General features: G+C 40.0%; 2 protein-coding genes across 2 annotated transcripts in view; one reads left to right on the top strand and one right to left on the bottom strand.

The window, feature by feature from the left end:
* Positions 1 to 5,838: 5,838 nt before the first annotated feature.
* cep57l1 (centrosomal protein 57, like 1) lies at positions 5,839 to 10,314 on the bottom strand. The gene is made up of 11 exons (XM_073492987.1): positions 10,136 to 10,314; positions 8,630 to 8,801; positions 8,354 to 8,542; positions 8,129 to 8,250; positions 7,738 to 7,851; positions 7,567 to 7,644; positions 7,195 to 7,281; positions 7,019 to 7,093; positions 6,661 to 6,920; positions 6,435 to 6,579; positions 5,839 to 6,337 (listed from the first exon to the last, which is right to left on the bottom strand). The coding sequence occupies exons 1-11, from the start codon at positions 10,154 to 10,156 to the stop codon at positions 6,137 to 6,139; spliced, it is 1,464 nt and encodes a 487-aa protein (XP_073349088.1). The 5' UTR covers positions 10,157 to 10,314; the 3' UTR covers positions 5,839 to 6,136.
* A 1,623-nt stretch (positions 10,315 to 11,937) lies between these two features.
* Positions 11,938 to 20,732, top strand: part of sesn1 (sestrin 1) — a 60,385-nt gene continuing 51,590 nt past the window's right edge. Inside the window, exons 1-2 of the mRNA XM_073492515.1 lie at positions 11,938 to 11,993; positions 13,706 to 14,010. Of these exons, the coding sequence (XP_073348616.1) occupies positions 13,741 to 14,010 (270 nt within the window). The 5' untranslated portion in view covers positions 11,938 to 11,993; positions 13,706 to 13,740. The remainder of the gene's footprint in view (positions 11,994 to 13,705; positions 14,011 to 20,732) is intronic.

Here is a 20,732-nt window from a genome sequence, read left to right as displayed (position 1 = left end):
CAAGTGGCCGTGCTAGAGCTCATGTGAATTTCTCTAATTAGCTTGCTGCTAACTGTGTGATTTCCCCCCCCCCCCCCCCCCCTTTTTTCCCTCCTGTACATAGCCATGTCCTGTTTTTGTTTATCTTTGCGGTTTCAACTTGAGGAAAGGCTAAATGAAGGAGTGTTTATCAGTACATTTTTGCTCGTAGCGGCTTGTCAGTGTCAAGAATGTTTTGTTAAATGCCTTTTGTTTTTCTTTATTGCATGCTGGATGCTTGGAGTTGCGATTTTTCCTCCCACTGCATACGCTCTTATTAAGGATTTAGACCCACTTAAAAACCACTTGATTATTTTTGATTAGCTCATATGCTAGCTGAAAGAATGCCTTGAAACAAGTGTGCATTAAGCCAAAGTCCTCAGTTTTTGGCATGGAAATTGAGCATTGCACTGACAAGCTTTGTTTTGTAACTTTTGTCTTTGTAAATGTTTCATGATTCAGCCAAAAAAAATCAGAAGCTTGTATAAATACTCAGTCTTGAATAGTATTAGATTATGGATGAATAGTCACCTTGTTTTGTATGACCACGAACAGTAAGAAATACATGAGTGCAGATTTTTGTTTTGGCTTTCATGATTTGATATTTGATGACATGTTTTCTGCTGCTCACCATTAACACGCCTTTTAACCTAGTCACCTGGTGGCATTAGGCTACAGCCCAAAGACCCCAACTATGGCGAGTAGGCTCCAGAGTTTTGCCTTAGCTGCACCCATTTGTGCATTTCTCTGCATGTGGAGAGCCATCGCCCCTAAATTTAGAGAAATATTTCAGTTTGATTCACAGTTGTTGTATGCCATGCTGCGTAACCACTGAGTCCAGTCTGCTTTCCGCATGGTAGCTGCATTCCTTAAGAACACGGCATCACATGTTGGCGTCGCGGTGTGTCCAAACACCTCTGGTATCCATGGATGCCAATAGATGTCCATTGTGTTGCCTCTCTGCAGCTTCCCTCTACAAGTTACTAACTCAGTCTGTGCACCTCTTAAGGAAAAGTGCCTTATTCAGTTCAATATCCATATATATAGTTGTAGTTTGTAAAAAAAATAATATGCCACACCTGTTAAACATCAATGGGACTCAGCACTTTCAGACCCCTGTGAAGTGGTTTTCTGTGTTGTATTCTGCTTAAATGTCTGTTCTGTCACGCTCAGCCTTAACTTCTTGATCAAATCCACACAGCATTTGCTAGTGACAAGTTGTCCGGGCTGCTTTTGCATTCGTTAGATGTGTCATTTACTTAATGGCTGGCATTTCAGTAGCATTTAAAAGGTAACTCCACCAATTTTACACATTAAAGTGTGTTCACAGGTGTTGAAGATTACTGCCTCTTATGTGAAAACGGTAGTATGAAGCCTTTTGTGGCTCCAGAGGAAGCTGCATGTAATCTCTAAATTGCCTTCAGTGATATCACTCAGTGGCTAAGTTGAATTATGGGTAATGTAGCCCCTGAGTGACACCACTGGAGGCAATTTATCAGATTACATGCAGCTTCCTCTGGAGCCGCAAAAGGCTTTATACTGCTTTTTTCACATGTGCAGTAGTACTCCCCAAGACCTGTAAACACTTTAATGTATAAAAATTGTGAGTTAAGTCCCTATATTCTAACCAATCACACACTAGAATTGTAGGTGTTTAAATGCTACTAAAATGGCTATAACCAGATAACGAATGTGATAGTTTTCAGCTAGATGAAGCCTGCTTGTAGCCCGGACAACTTCTCACCAGCCTTCTATAATAAATAACTTACCGGCAATGTTGTAACCACACCCACAGACCTTTATTCTTCTCTGTTGCAACATTTCCTCCCTAATGCAAATTGTCACATGATAACTTGATGTTCACCTGGGTTGTAATTTTCAATTGTTGCATTGAATGACCTGTTTTCTGTCCACTAGTATTTTAAATTCAATCCAAATTTTCTCAATCATGGAGGGCTCTCCTATCTGTTTTCAGCCTTGCGGTGTTCAATTACAAGAGCGATGAGTAAAGAGCTTTGTTGAATCCTCCTTTGCCTTGTTGCTTTATTGCTATGTGCACACTGCAGTGCCATATCTTCTACCTTAGGTGTTAGAGCCCAACAATCTTGTAGGTACGATTTCTTTGGCTTTGCACCCACACACAGCCATAAGTAGACATTTGCAGGTGCCACAATGCCCCCTGAAATGTTTTGTGCTTATTTTGTGCCCTTTCTTTTCTTCTCAAACCTTTTATTTTGTGCCTTGTTTTTTCTAGTGTCGCCTTTAGTTTCACAATGTAAAACCAATAAAGTTTGAATATTGTTAAACAAATCACTGTTTCACCCTCATTTGACAACAGTGTCAACTTTCCTGAAGTGGGTCATTTACATGATAAATCACAAGTGGGACGATGATACACAGCCAGGTCTCAGTGCATGGCTCCATGGTTACAATTGAGCGGCTGGTTGCCCGGACAACAAAAGAGATCGAGTTCAGGCTTTGCTTTGTCTCGCCCTGTGTGTGTGAAGCTAATGCAAGGTCAACAAGTTCTGTTGAATAGGAGAAATTGACAGCAAAGCAGGATCGAACAATTTAATCAAATCATATTTTGAGTATATAGACATTGAGATATCTGTAAAATTTAGGATTCTCTACCTGGATTTGGCAATAAATGTTTTTCTAGGTGCCTCCTACGGAAAGAACCAGGCCAGACATTTCCAGGCTTTATGCTAAGCGAAGCTAACTGGCTGCTTGCTGTAGCTTCATATTTATCTCGCCCAGATGTCATTTGTTTGATAAACTAACAGTCTCTGTAAGTGACTGAGGGCTGTTGTTTTACTGCACTGTCAGATGTACCTGCTCCTCTGTCTAAATGTGTTGGTCAATATTCTTGGAGTCTATCGGGAAAAGCACCAACATAATTTAGAGACATAATCAGATTCTTATTTCACATGCATTTCTGATGTAATATATGCTGGATTTAACCCACTTTTCAATACCCTCTATCTCCCTTTTCTATCTGATAATCTAAAAAAAGAGTCCCAGCCTTGAGTTTGGGACCTGAGATAAATCTTAAAACATAATCGTAAAAAACTTGAAGGAACCTAAATGCCCACAAGGCCATACCCTGTGACGAGGGGACACAAATAGACATTGCTTTTCTTTCAGTTGGGCTGCACAATAAATTAAAATATAGTTAAAATCACAAAATGGCTAAGTGCAATATCCAAATATCCAAATCACAAGGAGCTGCATTTTTTCATGAAGGTAAAATTTAATGAAGTACTGTAGTGCTGCAGTGATGTCCTGGCTTACAGAACTTGTTGCTTGGTTAAGACCCAAACAAGTGTCGCATCATTTTAATATATATATTTATTTATTTTTAGTTAAAATTATTATTTTGATACTAAAATGATCACTCCCACTAATCGTGAATCATAAATTGGATATGATTTTATTACCATATCATGCAGCCTTATTTTTTAAGGGGTCCCTTGCCCAAAAAGGTTGAGAACACTGCTGTAAATGATAAAAAAAAGAGTGTTTTTTGGTGCCCCACTTTTGGCTTGCACAAACTCATAGCCCTGCGCTGTATGGTTACAGCTTTTCTTGAAGTCTACATACATTATCTTGTACATAATAAAGTTTAATGAGTGGGCTAACACTTGAATTGGTGCTCATCTAGCTGGGTGATGATAACCACTGTACACATAATTTGTTGCATTATCTTGATTTTTTACATTATAGTTGCTGTTAATGCTTTCTTTATTTGTTGTGTGATAAAAATGCTCTTTAAATATATGATACCTAATTATTTATTATTTTTCATTATCTGAGGGCAGCACGCAGAGCTACACTTTGTGAAGGAAGTCACTTAGTTAAGGGAACTTGGCATCCTACCGTTTTGGATCTGAGCAATACAACAGGTGTTTGCTTTTGGCCCATGGCCTACAGTTGGTTTCTAGGCCTTGTGAGGGAAAAAGTTTTTGGCACCCCTGATCTTAATGTTTACTTCTTTCTGTCTATGATAGCAATCAACAACGTTCATCAATAACAAAGGCATTATTTACTGTGAAATACCACTAACAGTCTGAAGGTGTCATTGACAGCTAAAACCAAAGAAACCACCAGTCTCTCTAAAACAACCCGTTTGTTTTTCGCTGTGTTGTGCTCCTGACAGGACGCACGCAGTTTCCAAGGTCACAGCAAGGTTTTGCTTATGCAGCAAAAACGGTTCACTCTAAAGGAAATGTCAGTGTACACGCTCAAGTATCATGGTCCGTTCACTTGACTACATTCTTGGATAAGGTGTGTGCGTACAAGATGTGTTTGTGCAGAGCAGATTGTTATTCTTCCAGTGGCCCACAGTCCCCAGCTGGTACAGTTTCCCAGAACCAAAGAGAGTTTCAGGAGTTTTTTGGACAACCACACCACATTTTCTCTTGTGTGCCCATTAAAAACAGTCTGCAACCCTGCACTTAGTACAGTGTGTGCTGTTACTGGACAGAGATAGAGAAGCTTGTGCTACTCAAGCACATCTCTATGAGTTTTGGATAGTCTGTTACTTTTAAGTAACCAGGACATTCACTGACTTTGCTCCATGTAAACCTGATTGTAGTCAAATGTACTCCTTTTTTAATTTGACTGTTACACTGTAGATATATGTTCATAAGATAACTGACTAGTAGCTGTTTATAGGCAATCCTTTCACACACCCACAACAAAATGCCGTACACAGACTCATATCTCCTCAGTCCTCCTACATACAAGCTCTCTGAGCACACCACTGCTATTCAACCCCACACAAAAAGATGGGTGTGCAGTCACAAGGTATCAGAGCTGCAGGGTCATCATGGAGATGTATGTGGGCATGGAGGGGTCTAACCAGATTGCTGTGTCCAGTCATGCTCTGTAATCTAATATGGAAGCACAGAGAAACAATGCATCAGGTTTAGTGTCTCTCATACACCAGCTCAGGCAATTTAGCCATGCAGTGAACTCCCGAGTCATGCCAAGAATACCAGGACCGAGCTAGATAATGAACTGAAAAGGCTAACAATCAGCTGTTTTCTTCTCCCATGACCTGGGATGTTGGATGAGCCAGTTGGGGATGTTTTAATTCAACAATCTGTGACTTAAAACTCAGTGTAGAGCTGGTGGTTTAGGGGGTGACTTGAAGTTAGCTTTATGGTCAAAAAAGCTTCTTACTAACCAAAAATGTGACTTGATAAGATGACAGAAAAGTTGACTAAGGCCCGATAATGAGGAGATAACGCAGGAATGTTATGAGGCAGCTTCACATGTGGTTATTCATCCCATAAAAGGTGGCTGAGTCAAATAAACAAGAGAGCAAGGAATAAAAAACCCTCAGCCATGCAAGAAATGTCTGACCAGCCTGCAATTAAGGTGAGTAATAGCTATCATAGTTGAATTTAAGAGAATTTAGATGTTTTGACTGTGTGCAATAGCAAAATCCTGTGTCAAAAAGCAGTTCCTTCCACTAGTGCACAGCGATAAAAACCACATCCGTTTGTCCAGTGGTCAGGGCTACATTTACTCAGCTGTCCAGCCAGCTGCTGTAGCTGAGTTCACAAAGCAGTCAGTCCATCTCAATTATAGACTGTTCAAGACAGTAGGAGCTTGATGCTGCACACAACATATGATATGTCTTATTATTATACATGCTGCTGTATGGTGTGTCAGGGGTCAAAGCCTTCACATTTGCAAAATAGACATAAGCTTAGCACTGCCACCTAGTGGCTCTCACTATGAAGTCCAAACAGTGGTGCAGAGTTTGAGAGAAACATTTGTGTTGGCAGCAGTAAAATGTGAACAAAAACATTATATAGAGAATACGTTTATTAAATCTTTTAAATATTAAAAATAGATTACTCCAGCTTCATTTGAGACTACAGGCCCTCTACCTATGAAGGAAACTGTATGTGCAAAATTTAATTGCTTAATAGGTTTGATGCGTAACACAATCAATCACTTATCCCCTCTTTTCATTTGTGACTAAAAATGTACAAGAGGCCATTTGAAGAGAAGGGAAAACAGGCTGCAAAGAACAGAGGGGAGTCTTGTGTTCTACCAGCTGTAGTATCAAAAGCCCATACACAGAAAGGTCTTTCAGAGAATCTCATGTTTCCCAGGAGAGGTCGTCTTGTTTCAGGCTGTTTCTGAACTTCTGTGTTTCTCTGAGAAGCTGCAGGTTGTTTTGAGTGGTCCAGCCTTTCTTTGCTTTACACTTAGCCTTAACAGGAGAAGGAACAGGGGGCTTGATCAACTTCTTGGCTGTGTGTTCCCCAGCATTTGGCGGGTTCTGGGTAAGTTTATGGACCTGTGCAGGAACGAAAGACAGGAAACATGAGTGACCAACACTATCTACACAAATAGGGATAATGCCTTTGGATTTTACTGAGTGGTGGTCGACATACCGTCCGCTGGTGTTTGCGGAGCTTAGTGATCTGAACTCCCTTCTCCTCCATCCTGGCGACCAACCTCTCTAGTTCTCTCTGCAGATCCTGCCTCTGCTCGCGATCTTGGGTTGCATCTATCTGACCCACCAACTCCTGATGCTCACTGAGAAGAAAAATAAATACGTTTAACAACATTACTGAATGTGTGAAAGTTAAACAAAAATACTGAAAAAAGCTTACTTACAAGCTCATTTGTCCGAGCTCATCCTGCAAAGCCAACAGCAGGTCAGACAGCGAGCCCAGTGACCGATCTTCTTGTTCGAGCTCCCTGTCAGGTTTGTAAGAGCTGGAAGGTGGAGAAAAGTCCTTTTGGAGGCTTTTCCTGGCTCCACAAGCAGATTTCTGCAGAGCGCTCATTCGTTCACACAGCTGAGGCTGATGGTGCTTCATCATGTGAAGGATACTTTGTACATTGGCGTGGACTGAGTGGCTCGGGCTTGTCGACTGTGACAGGTAGGAGATCAAAATAAGTCAATAAAAGGAAACAATAATAATATGTGTTTTTTAGGGTAGGTGCAGCAGGGGCATCAGAATTGACTTACCGTTCCTGCAACAAAGGGCATTTTGTTGTGCCTTAAGCTGCTTGGTGATGCCAGCTCATTCTGTCTGGAGGTTTTCTGAGGTAGAAGACAGCCGTTATTACGACCATGTGCAAACACATATTTTTCTCATTAACTAACTACAGGCAGTTAATTAGCTTTGTCAGTAAGAAAGGTACCTTGGTGGTTTTCGTTTTTTTCTTTAGCTTGATCTCTTCAGAAGTTGGCACAGACAATCGAAGGTTGATGTCCAGCTCTCTCTGCAGCTGTGGACAAAAATATCATGGTTAAAATCAGAACAAACTCACTTCTTTTTTCTGTTTCCCTTTCAAAATTCTGTGCTGGCATTTTACCACTATTAGGGAGTGAATTTAATGTAACTCCAAACCCACTAGGGAACATTTAATAGGAAGTAAAAGTAATCTTGATATAAAACAAAAAAATATATAAATAAAATTGCATTTATTGTAAAATATCTGCATGTAGGTAAAGTGAAAATGTAGATTCTTGTCTTACTGTTACTTCAGAGAGCTAAGTGCTTGTGAACTAACCATGTCTGCTTTCTCCTGCACAAGCTGGCGTTCATGCTCCTCTTTCAGTAAATTTTGCTCCAAAATAGAAAGCTTGGCCTGAAAGCATAATGAGATTGAAATGATGATTTTATCATTGAGCTTGTGATGATCATTAGTGTTGAGACCATCAATTGGAAAACCGTGAATTACCTCTGCCAGAGCTTGGGTCCTGCTCAATTTGAGACACTCCGATTCAAGTTTCTCCAACTTCTCACGCTGAGATTGGCTGTTTGAGCTGCTTGGCCGCTGGTTCTGCAGTGAAGCCTAGTGGGGAGGTAAACAGAGATTATACTGCATGGTGGCTTAGCAACATTCATTTATGCCACTTACAGAAATGCAAGGAAGTAATGGAACACAGATGGGGAAGGAAGTTAGGATGTAAATATCACTTGTTACCCTTTTGTGAACAATTTTATTTAGAAGATATTAAACCCTTTTTCCAAAGTACAGGTTCTCTGTATCACATTAGCTTTATAGAGTCTACTTGTAAAGAAATGTTTAATGAATTTTGTTTCTCTCAGTTTGAAGCCTTTTGGACTACCTGATCCTCCATGAGAGCGTTCTTCTCCTTCTTAGCGTTTTCAACCATCTTCCTCATATAGTCCAGCTGCTTCTCAAGAACCTTACACCGAGCCTCTGCAGACTGCAGCTTTGAGTCGATCTCTGTTAGCATTAATACAGACACAACTATTGCAAAACATCTACAGAAAAAATGATGCCTGAGAAAACAGCAGTGGCCTCGCCCTTTACAGCCTCCATCACTTACCTTTCCTTTCAGAGTTATCTGTCTCAGGCAGGCTGGCTGCTGGTTGAGTTGGCACTGTGTAAGATGCTGTGAGCTGCTGATGGTTCTGAGCATCATGGGAGAACTGCTTGTAGCTCTTCTCCGCTTGCTTCCTTTCCAGTTCCAACTGCCTGATTTTCTGCTGGAGGGTCTTCAGTGCATCAACAACAGCTGAAAAACAGAGAAGCATACCTGGTCATTGTAGCAGGAGGTCGCCATAACAAAAACAGTGTATGAGATTAGAAGCTTGCGTCATACCTCTGCTGTCAACATTATGTTTGGATTGAGATTCCCGAGGACTGTTCATCTGTGCGTCCAAGCTGATGGATGATTGTGCAGGGAACTCCAGCTGTCTTGGTTTTGCTATTATCCTGTCTGGAGGCTGGTAATAGCTACCGATGTAACTATTTTTGGAGGGTGAGTCTAAAATCTAGAGACAAGAAGAAGTTGCAGTTACAACAAATTATTTATTTTTCATAGGGGTAAACTGATTATCCGCCCTGGCTGATTATTGGGGCCGATAAAAATTCCTTTTTCTGCCTCCGATGATTTTGTTTCAAAGGTGATTGAATGTCTTGGCCCTTTATCCTCCTCAGTTAAACCCACCTCCCGCAATGTGGGTGTTTTTATGGGTCAGACTATGACTCATGACCAATATGTTAACAGTTTGGTTCCTTCTTGTTTTAATCAGCTGAGAAACATTGCCAAACTCAGGCCCACTGTCCCAAGACCTCAGTTGGAAATGATCATTCATGCATTTACTTCTTCACGACTCGATTACTGCAACTCAGTTTCCACCTATTTAAGCAAATGCTGCTGCCAAACTTTTGACCAAGGTCACTGAAAGATCTCATGTATCGCCAATCCTTTTGTCTTTACGCTGGTTGCCCATACAATTGAGAATTTACTCCAAGATCCTGGTAATCACATTTAAAGCCCTGCATGGTGAGGCACCAACCTACAACCAAGAGCCCCTAATGCCCTATAACACAAGTAGGACTCCGGTCCACTGACCTGGGTGTGTTAACTGTTCCTTGCACCAGGCTAAAGACAAAAGGAGACTGTGCTTTTGAAGTAGTAGCTCCTACACTCTCGAACCCTCTTTCACTGATCTTACGTAATGTGGACACAGTTGACACATTTAAAAAGCAGCTAAAGACGCATTTATTGAAACTTGCTTTTGATTAATGTGTCTACTATTTTATATTGCTATGTTTCGCCCCTAGCTTGCTGACGGACTGTATTGAGCTCTGTTTCTTTGTTTGTGTTTGTTGTGAAGCACTTTGTGACGTTCTCCTCTTGAAAGGTGCTATATAAATAAACTTATAATTATTATTATTATTATTATTATTATTATTATTATTATTATTATTATTATTTAAGTTGCTGTTGGTTAACTAATCTTAGGCATTGCACTTTCCCCCAGTGCACCAGTTTTCTGCAAAACAAGAGGGCTGTTGTGCGAACAAGCCCAGTTACGCTCCTAAAAGCTTCAGGAATGTAAAACTGCTAACGTAACGCAAACAATAACACACCGATGTATTTACAGATAACGTCCAAGTAAGTTGTTGTCTTAACATAAAGCAGCGACGACATTCCTTTGCAACCGTCCTCGCTTATGTTAAAGCTATATAAACGTAAAAAAAACTAAAGAAAAGCCCTTTCTTACAACCTAGCAGCTAGCAACACGTTAGCGAAAGTAAACAATGCTGAAGCTAATGTGTTAGCCACATTCGCAGCTAACGGCCTAGGAGCGAGTATTACCTGGTCGTAATGAGTCTCCATTTTGTAACACAGAAGATAATACTCGTTTCAAACAATCATATGCGTCTATATAATATTCTCAGACTGATTGTGTTAGTTGCAAATAATTCAATATTGCTGACTGATTCCTTCGTGCAACTCAGTTGTCCTGTCACCATGAGGAAGTCCGGACATTTTAAATTTCCCTCCTCTTTGCCGCTCTCGTCACAGAGGTTCCGCCTGCGCACGGTTCCCTCCTCCACCTCCCCAGTCTACAGTGTGCAAGACCTTTCAGTGTTTCAGAAAACCCCACATTTTATAAAGGTTTGATCACAGAGATACCATTCAACATAATTTAGATCAAAGGAAAAAAGTTAACTTTATTAGAATCGAGATCTAATTTCACTCCCCCCTGCATGGTGCTTTTATGAATCAGAAGTAAAATTACATTAGGCTTTTTATTTAGTAAGTAATAAGTTCGATTAAAGTAATCCCAATGAAAAATATTAATTCCCTCACACTGATGTGGCACTGTTTTGTTAAAAAAGGGTATTTAACAATAATAATAATAATAATAATAATAATAATAATAATAATAATAATAATGCAGAGGTTTAAAAAAATGTGTGCAGGAATTACAATTTTTCATTTGAATTGATTTTGGGAGGATTTGATTCCCTGAACCATAAAAAAGCAAGTGGTGTGTGTGTTGCTGTCGACTCATCTTGAGTAAGTATGCTGATATTTATAGTATTTAATCATTTCTAAATGCATTGCTGAAAAACTGACCTCATTATTATGCCTCATCTTAAAGAAATGGGGCATGTAAGTGGAGGAAACAAGCCCCTCATAACAAAGTTGAGGGTCTCATAATATATCATATTATTATTAGCCTATATCATATTACTATCACATTATTATATGTCATTTTTCTCTAACCACGCACACACACACACACACACACACACACACACACACACACACACACACACACACACACACACATCCACCCAGAATACTGAGAGCATGACCTCAGTGGCCTTGATTAACACCTGTTATTTAAGAAATCGCCTCTTATGGCCTGCAAAATCGGAAGCTGGAGTACATCGTGTGGAGACATGCTGTCTTTCAACTAAATAAAGCACTTTTCAGATCTCTGAAGCTATTTTCTGATAGTACAGTGTGTTTAGCCTGTAGATCAATCACCAGTAAACATTTGCACAGCAGCAGTATGCAAATAGCCTGCTGCAGCAAAAGGCGACGTGCTCACAGTGTGGCAGGTGTGCAGCACTGAGATACAGATTTTATTAGGGACAAAACATTTGTCTCTAACATCAGAATCCAATTGTAACTTATTTCAGTCAATGCTGACATGGATATTTGTGTGCTCACATTGTTTAACCGGCATTGTTAAACGTTTTAATGTGTAGCTTGGAAGTTAAATTCAAACGAGGTTAAATATAAAACAACAAGTGGAAATGTAGGCTACACCTCCTTCTCTCTCTCCTCTGTCCGTCTTTCAGATATTTCTGATAAACAAGAGCGGGGGGGGGCTGCTGTCGACGAAATGGATGACGGGAGATGTAGTTCTTCAAAGCTAACCTCCATAACACACAACGCGCGAAGAGAACTCAACTCCCATAAAACCTTCCCCCGGGAGCTTGGCAACTAGCCGCCGACCAATCATTTGTCAGATCCCACACGGTAACGGCCTCGAATGCCCACGACCTCCTCTCATTGGTCAAAGCGTTCTGCCAATCAAATGTTTACCCTCAAGTTGTCCCCTCCTCTTCGTTTTTACCCTGGGACTAACGTTACTGGTCAGTGCTGTGTCAAGGCGTCCCGGAGCAGAAGACCTGCGCCAAAGAATGTGGATAAAGTGAGTATTTGAGAATGACACTTTCTGTGTAATGTCCACAGCGAAAGGTTTGTCTGTAGGGAGTTTTGTTTTCGCCGCAGGTCTTTTGTACTTTACTGGTGTCTTTGTTAACGGGCAGCTTGAAAGCTTTGCCACGAAAAGCAAAGGCAGGGAGAGATTGAATGGACCTTTACTAACTGACAAGTTGCGTATTTGCACGTCTCCAACCATGATATGTCAAACTTTTAAAGAAAAAAAGACATTCACCGCAAACCAACGTCGGTTGATATGATTTACAAAGGCAGAAGGAGGGAATAACACTTTAACTGGCAGGTTATGATGGCTTGTAAACATCAGTAAATAGTCTGCACTTTAACCAGGCTTTTTTTTTTTTTTATTGGGAGTTGTTACAGACCAAATGTCAGCATGATTTAGATAATTTGTCAGTCATTTTTTACATATTTTAATATCTTATCATTAAATGAAACTCTTAAAATCGTTTTTTAAATAACTGTGACCAAGATTAGTGTCGGCCGATCTGATGAAATATACCTTTTGATCTTTTAAATTTGTCAACCATCACAGAATTTTCTAGACTGTTGGTGATCAATGTGATGTCAGTGTTAGGTCATTTTGGGAAGTAGGGTAGTGTGCAAATTAAGGCTCAACCATATGGGGAAAAAATGGATATTGTTATGATGATAACAATACCATCAAGGATGATTATATTGCATTAAAAATGATTTTGTGATTTTTTTGCTGGGGTCTGCTCCCTTATATCAGGAGATTTTTAGTAGGGCTGGTCAATGTATCAATGTTATATCATGACATGAGACTATATTGTCTTGGATTTGGATATTATAATGTCCTGATATGGCATAAGTGTTGTCCTCTCCTGGTATTTAAAGGCCATGGTACAGTAAAGTGATGTTATTATCTTCTAATACTTGCCTTTACCCACTTTGTCTTTACATCCACATCACTGATAATTATTGATCACAAATCTCATCAATCTGGTACAATATCGATGTTGAGGTATTTTGGTTGAAAAAATACCACAGTATTTAATTTGGTCGCCTAGTCGTAGCATTAATGAGAGCTTTTGAGGAAATATCAAGAGATATATTGTGTATCGCTATACAGGCAAAAAATATTGTGATATTATTTTAAGGCCATTTTCCCACAGCCCTAATATGTCGACTTCTCTGTAGCACATCATTGCTGCATTTATAAACAGGCCTTTATAAAAAAAACTGCAGCCCCTGTGATTTGAATATTGCACTTTGCCCTTTTGCAAATCAACCCGAGAAGGACTTAAATTAGAGTTTAATAACTATTTGCATCTTGATTTTGAGAGAAAAATCGAATTTGTCACAATGACAAAGACAATGACAGTGTTGAAATATTAACACACGTACATACATAGAGAATTTGTCCATATTGATCTTGCTTGCTTTTACTGATCGGACATCTTACAGTTGAAAAATAAACCATGTTAACTCCCTGGTGAACAAACAATGTAATGGCAATGTGCAGCAAATTGCAGTAAACACATTTTTGTACAGCAGTTTCTTGTTATTTATTGGCTAAAATATGTGTTGATGCTAATATATATAGATTTATACGCAGTTTGACACGGAATGTTATATTAGATGCATTAGAATAACATTAAATCATTGTTAGAGGTTGTTTTGATGCTGTGATGTAAACATGGACTGTCATTTGTTGTGTAGCCTTTTTTAAGACAGCACAAACGTTAGATCAAAAGATGGAAGTGCAGGAACAGGAGTCTCTGGGGAGATGGGACGGGCTGGGCAGCCGGGATGCCGTCTCCAGAAACGAAGCCATGGAGAACATCTGCCAGGTGGTCATGAGGAAAGTGGAGGCCATCAAGCCAATACCATTACCGGCCCCGTTATCCCCAGCCCCACTCACCAGTGACCTGAATGACATCTTGGCTCACATCCTCATGCTCACCAAACGGTGTCCCTTTGAAGACGTCAGGGAAGGATGCATCCGGCTTCTACAATCCATCCAGGTAGGAGATTCATACGGCTTATAAAAAGACCCCGGTGAGCTTTGTGCTCTGTGTTGCATTAATCTGCACCAGGCTGTCACTGGTCTTCCCATACCAGTGCTTATGGTATTGTTCTGCTGCCATCTGCTCCCCTCCTCACCTCTTCATAAGCATTGCAAACATTGTGGTTGAGTCAGAACGGCGTCAAGAGCCAATGCATGTTTTGTCAAGTGGATTACATTCAGTGACACGATGAGACACCATGAACTCATTAACACTTAAATACTGCAAGGGCCAAAGCCAACCCAGCATGAATGCACACACAATGAGGCGCACGTCAGAAACATGTTTTACTGGTAGACAGAAAAAATACAGATCTTCACAGAAAATTAGACAACATGCACATTTGCACACTTGACACATGATGCAAGTTTGACCTGCAAAACTGTTGCTGTAATAACTTCCTTGATTATTAGTCAGATAATAAGCTAATTTAACCTAAGATCACATTGTTAAGGTTTTTAAAAGGCTGCAAATACAGAAATGTCTCTAATGTATTTTCTATATATGACAAATTTCACATCTCGAGACTTTTTACATTCTGATTTTAAGGGTTTAGCTGATGGTCTAAATGTCTTACAATTATTATAACAGAGGAAAAAATGAAGAAGAAACCCCTTAATCACTTTAATTACAAGCAATCAATAGGAAGCAGTTTAACAGTTTCACCATCATGAACTCAGGCTAAATAATTGAACACATGATGCTTTAACTGTAATCATACAATTAAGTTATATACACTGTGAATAACTAATGATTACAGTTGTAATTGTCAATATAGATTGCCGAGATTGTCATACAACATATAACATATTGCCTCTAAAGTACACTTCTTGGCTTTTATTATATATATTTTATTTGCACAATTTGCTCAAAGGATTCTGTTCACCCGCACACAGTGAGTTTAACAAGCAATAAAAACTTCTACACTGCACTTATGTGGGTATTTTCAGAGAGCGAAGACATGTTTACTGAAAATACTCAGTAACGCCCTCCATCATCAACATCATGCCATTATGACAGCCAACATTTCATTTTTTTAACTTATCTTATTAAACACAATCAAAATGTTCCTTCACTTCTGTTGGTAGTTTAATTGTCTTTTTTTTTTTGCACAATGCTGTTAAAGTGTGATAGTGCACAGGCCTGTTGTTAATGAAATGAAAATGGGTGTAATATTGCATGGTCTTTCTCAACCATCTGCTCACATAAACATCACATCCTTCTACCAGTTAAAATCCATGCCAGTGTGATCAGTATGCCATGCAGTTTTTGTTGTTATTGCAGATGTGGTGGAGCGTAATTTGGATTCAGGTCACAGCATGTACCTGAATCTGATTCTGTTTTCATGTTGTTGTCAATTCTGTCTGAGCCAGCCTTATTTTCTGATCCCTACTAACACCAATAAAATCGTTAAGAAGTGGGCAGGAATAAAATTAATGGATATTCATGGCTATGTTATTCGATAATTAAGGCTGGTGCTGAAGCACTTTGAATTTATTATATTTTGTCATTGTTTACTTGCAGAGGACAAAATATCAGCTTTATCCCAGCTTTAACGCTGTTTTAGCTGTGGCCTTTTCCACTTAATGAGTCCTCTAATAACAAACAAAACTAAGCCCGATGCATTTTGATGGCATGACGTGTCGTTCATTCCGACGAAAATCGACTGTTTGGCAGCTGTATTAATTCCTGTTTGTGCGGAAGTGTTTTTGGAAGATGGAGGAGAGAGGCAGAGAGAGATGAGAGAGGGAGAAAGCTGCTTTGTGGATTTAGCAGTGCACCACAGTACACACCGTCTGGTATTTTTGAATTATGCTAAGCTGCATTTCCCGTGGGCTTGCCAAAAGGTGCATTTATGAGCCCAATGTGGCAGCTCATGTCGTTCTGGTCCCGCGGTTGAAGAATCCCTTGACCAAAACACACACACACACATACACACTCACACACACACACACACACTGTAAACACTCACAGACACTTCACCTTTCTCACATTTTCAGTGATGGAAGTGGGTAAGGGAGGGGGGCTCAGGCTCAGACAGACCTCTAATTCCAGCAGATCCGCTGATTAAAGACAAAATCTTTGAAAGCACAGACAGTCCTTTCCTCATGACAACCCCCTCTCTTCTGGAAGAGGAAGGCCTCCTGCCTGGTAAGAATAATGTCCTCTAATACCGTCATGCGTTGCTTAAAATTTGCTTGGCGCCCTGTTGTGCACATCCAGAGTATATTAATGTACAATTTATCAACCGTGAAAGTAAATCCAATAATGATTTTAGAGAGAAGAAACAGGACCTCGTTGGCGGGTACAGTATGTCGTGAACAAAATTTCAAATTTCCATGGCACTCATGTAGATGAGTTTAAATATAAAAAGCCTTTAATGAAATGTGTGTACATTAAAAATAAATAAATGCGAAAGCGTATTGGCAGTCTTTAACACATTTTGGGAAATATATATATATTCCCTTTCCATATGTCCATCAGATATGAATCTACAGCTAGGCTGCTGTTGCCTATAAAGATCACAAATTAACATGTTTATTACTTGATTGTTTAATCTGTAATGAACAAAGTGTAAAAAAAACCCACACGTTCTGGATTTACCATGGGGTTTTTGTGCTAGATCTGGGGCACCCAAACCTTTTCTCGTTTTCCCAACTTGATGTTGGGCCACCAGCCAAAAGCAGGCACCTACTGTATTGTATTATTGATATCCAAAATCGTACTTAGATCCCAAGATCCCTTAATTGACTGAATTCCTGCACAAAGTGTCACTCTGTCAGCCATGCTCAGACTACAAAAAATAATTAATAATAAAGGGTATTACATCTATGTAAAGAGCATTTTACCTTGAATAAACAGTGATGATATTACAGTTTTTTGATCAATTCTAGTGGGCCATCAAGACTTTTCTTTGGACAGAACCAGGCTAGCTGTTTCTTCCCTTTTCCAGTCTTTGTGCTAAGCTAAGCTAACAGGCTGCAGGCTGTTCCCTTTAATTAATGGACAGATAAACATTTAGAGTGGCATTGATCTTTCAGTCTAACTGTGAGTGTGCTGATACATGTTGGTAAATGCCTAGACATGGATATTTTATGCTGCACGCAAAACACAAATACATTTTTTCTCCTGGTAGCATTCTTTTCCCAGATCCAGTAATAGTTGAGGAACCCAACTGATAAAATTGAGATCCAGAAACATCTCTCATCGAAGGCCTGAGACTAATACCCCTCTCTGGTGCTAACATGTGCCTCACTCGCCGTTTTTGTGCAATCTGAGTCGTTGCTTGTTTTTCGAGGCGCTCTGTGAATGTGTGGAACAAGCTGTGATCACAGTTAAAGGAATGGGCTCCAATGTTTGCTATGTTATGTTGCCCCAGTATTGCTGAGTCCCAGGGGTTAAAGGTTACGGGGTCGTGGCTGAAAATAGGGTTATATATGTTCTTGGGGAGGGGTTGAGTTTCCATAAGCCGTCCTTGTGTCGGGGTCCTCTACGGTGAAATACATAGGTCAAAATCACTTATGCAGTCTTGCCAGTACAGACAACATATGCACACACCGTCAGACGCTCATCCTGGGGCTTGTCAAGGCGGTTGACCTCTCTGAGCTTTATTGATCCAATGCACATATAGGAACACTGGATAACGATGAGTGAAGACAAACGTAGCCACCCACATGTGCTCATACACACATATCAAGAGAGACAATAGCAAGTGTTTGTTCTGAGTCTATGAAAGGGGTGGGCAGACTCCATCGTCCTGCTCGCTCTCCGGTCACCATGTTCCCTCGCTGGATGAAAGGAGTCCAGTCTTGGGCGGCTGGACAGAGACAGAGAGGGGTTTCTTTGTGTTATGTAATTACAGCATTGTGTTAGCCCTCTAGCCTAACTTGAATTAAGAGCTACTCTCAGAAGATCAACCTGTTCTTGTGATGCAGGCTGGCGCTGCTTAGATTCCAGAGAATTTGTCCACATGTACAGCTTACAGGGATGAAATGATGTTGTAGAGAACGTACAGTGAATACCAAATGGACTTAGTGTCTCTTTGAATTTGATCCAGTCCAGTCCTGTGTGCATATCCAACTGGCATTGCAGTCCAATCATTTTAAGTATGACTTTTTTGCCTCTTACTTTCATTAGAAAATCGCAGAATAAAATATAATAAAATATACTGGAGGACTTCAGCATCTTACTTTGTTAGTATTGCGGCTTGTTCCACAGCCAAGTCTTTCTTTTACTAATTTCCTAATGCACAATTCAGCATTGTACACAAGTGCATAGCCCCACTTTGTGCCTCTCGTGTATTATCATTCGAGTCACACAGCTGAGCATCTGTTTTCTGAAAGAGAAATCCCTGGCAGTCTTTCAAAAACCCAGAAGGGTGTTTGACAACATTTACTGCAGTTTGAATGTATTTCCAGAGTCATCAGTGCCTCCTTTGTACACAAGGATGAAAAATATGCAGTGTCCTGGGCTGTGACAAAGATTTTTTTAATCAGTTTCTCAAGTTGTGACTGTTTTTTTTGTGTTTGATCAATTTGTATGATGTAAACCAAAAAAATGATCTATGTAAATGTTGTTGATGAACGTTCTCAGTCATCCAGGTCATGGTCATTCAATGTAATGTTATTTTCCAGTAATTTATATTTTCAAATTTAATAGCACATTTAGAACTGCAACGATTATTAGACTAATCGATTAGTTGCTGACTTTTAGATTATACATCAACTATTTTGATTTGGTTTGAGTATTTTTTTGACTTTAAAAGAAAATAAGTTGAAGCTCTCCAATTCCTGCTTCTTAAATATGAATATTTTCTGGTTTCTTTCCCCATTTATAACAGTTAACTGGATATCTTTGGGTTGAGGACAAAATGAGACATTTGATGTCGTCATCCTAGACTCTGGAAACAATGATAACAACAACAATGATTCAAATATTCGAGCAAATAAACAACAGATTAATTGACGATGAAAATAACTGATTACAGCTCTAAACACCTTTATATTTTCCAGCCTCTCATTCTACAAAATGAGCATACGTCTCATTTTGGATTTGGCAATGGATTTGCATTTTTGAAAATGAGCTAGAAATCTTTTTCCCTCTGCAGCAGACAGAATATTTATTGACCCAGATCCCCGCTTCCACTGCTTAGAAGAGACCAGATATTAATGTTTGAGAGATTTTTATAAACCATTAATGTTGTCATTGAAGCGAAACCTTTGCAGTAGACTTTAGCCCACCTGTTTCCCTCAGAGGAAGGCAAAGGCTGTGGATGCTTCAAGATGCTGCTCCTCATTTCTTACACATACTTATTTAGCTAATTATGGACATTTAGGATGACTCAGCAGCCTCTGTAATAAACACTTGTGTGTGATTAATTAAGTAAAATGGCTTCCTGGATCTGGCCTCCTCCCAGAATAACCCAGAACACATTTCTGTCCCCTTGTGGATAGCTGTCTGCAGGATGTTGGAGATGACATCAGATATTGATCACATTGCTTTTTCAGGATTGATTTATTCATGGCAAGTGCACATAGTCTCTGTTGTACAGGTTTTAAAGGACGTGCACTACCTTGTGTGCTGTGATTTAATTCTTAAAGATGTTGTTGCATGATATGTGACTGATGGTTGATTAAGTTTGTTCTCGAAAAGCCTGTTGTCTGTACTCTTGTCTCAAAGGTGGCATTCTTGTGTTGAGGCTGTATAAACAAACTTGACTTGTCAACCTTGACAGACAGCAGTGTGGGCAGATGCAATATTTCTTTTCTGAGAAGACAGAATCAAAGTCCACTTGCAGACTGTGGCTTTAGTTCAGAGAACAGTTAAAGTTTTTGACAGGATGTTCTCTCCTTTTTATATGCTTTTGTGCATGAATGTGAGTGTATATGTGTCTGTGTGTTTGAGTGCATGCCTCCAGTCCTCTCCGGGCTACCTCTGCTTACACAGTAAATAGAGTGAGGACCCATGGTGCGAGGGCCCTGTGGTCTGTGCAGATCTGCTGGATTACAGGCGATCTCTGCTTGAACCAGGTCAGACAAATTGCATATCGAGGGGGGAGAGAATGCAGCAGCAGCAGCAGGCAGTGACCTTTGGCACAGTAACTGTACAGTGAAGTACTCCATGGGTATGAAGGAAGTGATAGAGGAATAAAGCTGTGGATTTACAGCTGTTAGCCAGCTGGGCAGAGTGATGATGGGACAGTGTCGATAGGAGCACTGGCAGTGTGTCTGGGGGATGTTCAATCTCACTAAGATACACAAAGCTTTATGTTGCAATCAAATTGTGGCCACTTAAGGCTTTAATACAGTCCTTAAAAGCTCTTATCATATTGATTGTTTTCTGCCCCGGTGATGCTGATACTGGTGAAGATAGCTGCACAATGTTGTAGCTAGGGCTGCTTAATTTCATTATTCATCAATTAACAGATGAAAATTTAGAAAAATGCTCATCACAATTTCCCAGAGCACAAAAGTGACGTCTTCAAATTGCTTTTTTTGTCCAACCAACAGTCCAAAGCCAAAAGATCATAAATGACAGAATAAAGAGGCAAATCCTTCCATTTTTTGGCCTTTTCGTGGCTTTATTTGATAGCACAGACGAAGAGCGCCAGGAAGCAGGTTGGAATTGATGCGGCAAGATCATAGCCTCTGTACATGGGGTCCATGCTCTGGGGCGCCCCA

This window comes from Pagrus major, chromosome 22, assembly GCF_040436345.1.
Source record: "Pagrus major chromosome 22, Pma_NU_1.0".
Taxonomy (NCBI): Eukaryota; Metazoa; Chordata; class Actinopteri; order Spariformes; family Sparidae; genus Pagrus; species Pagrus major.
The sequence above is the reverse complement of the archived record's forward strand: the minus strand, read 5'-3'. Positions and strand labels throughout refer to the sequence as shown.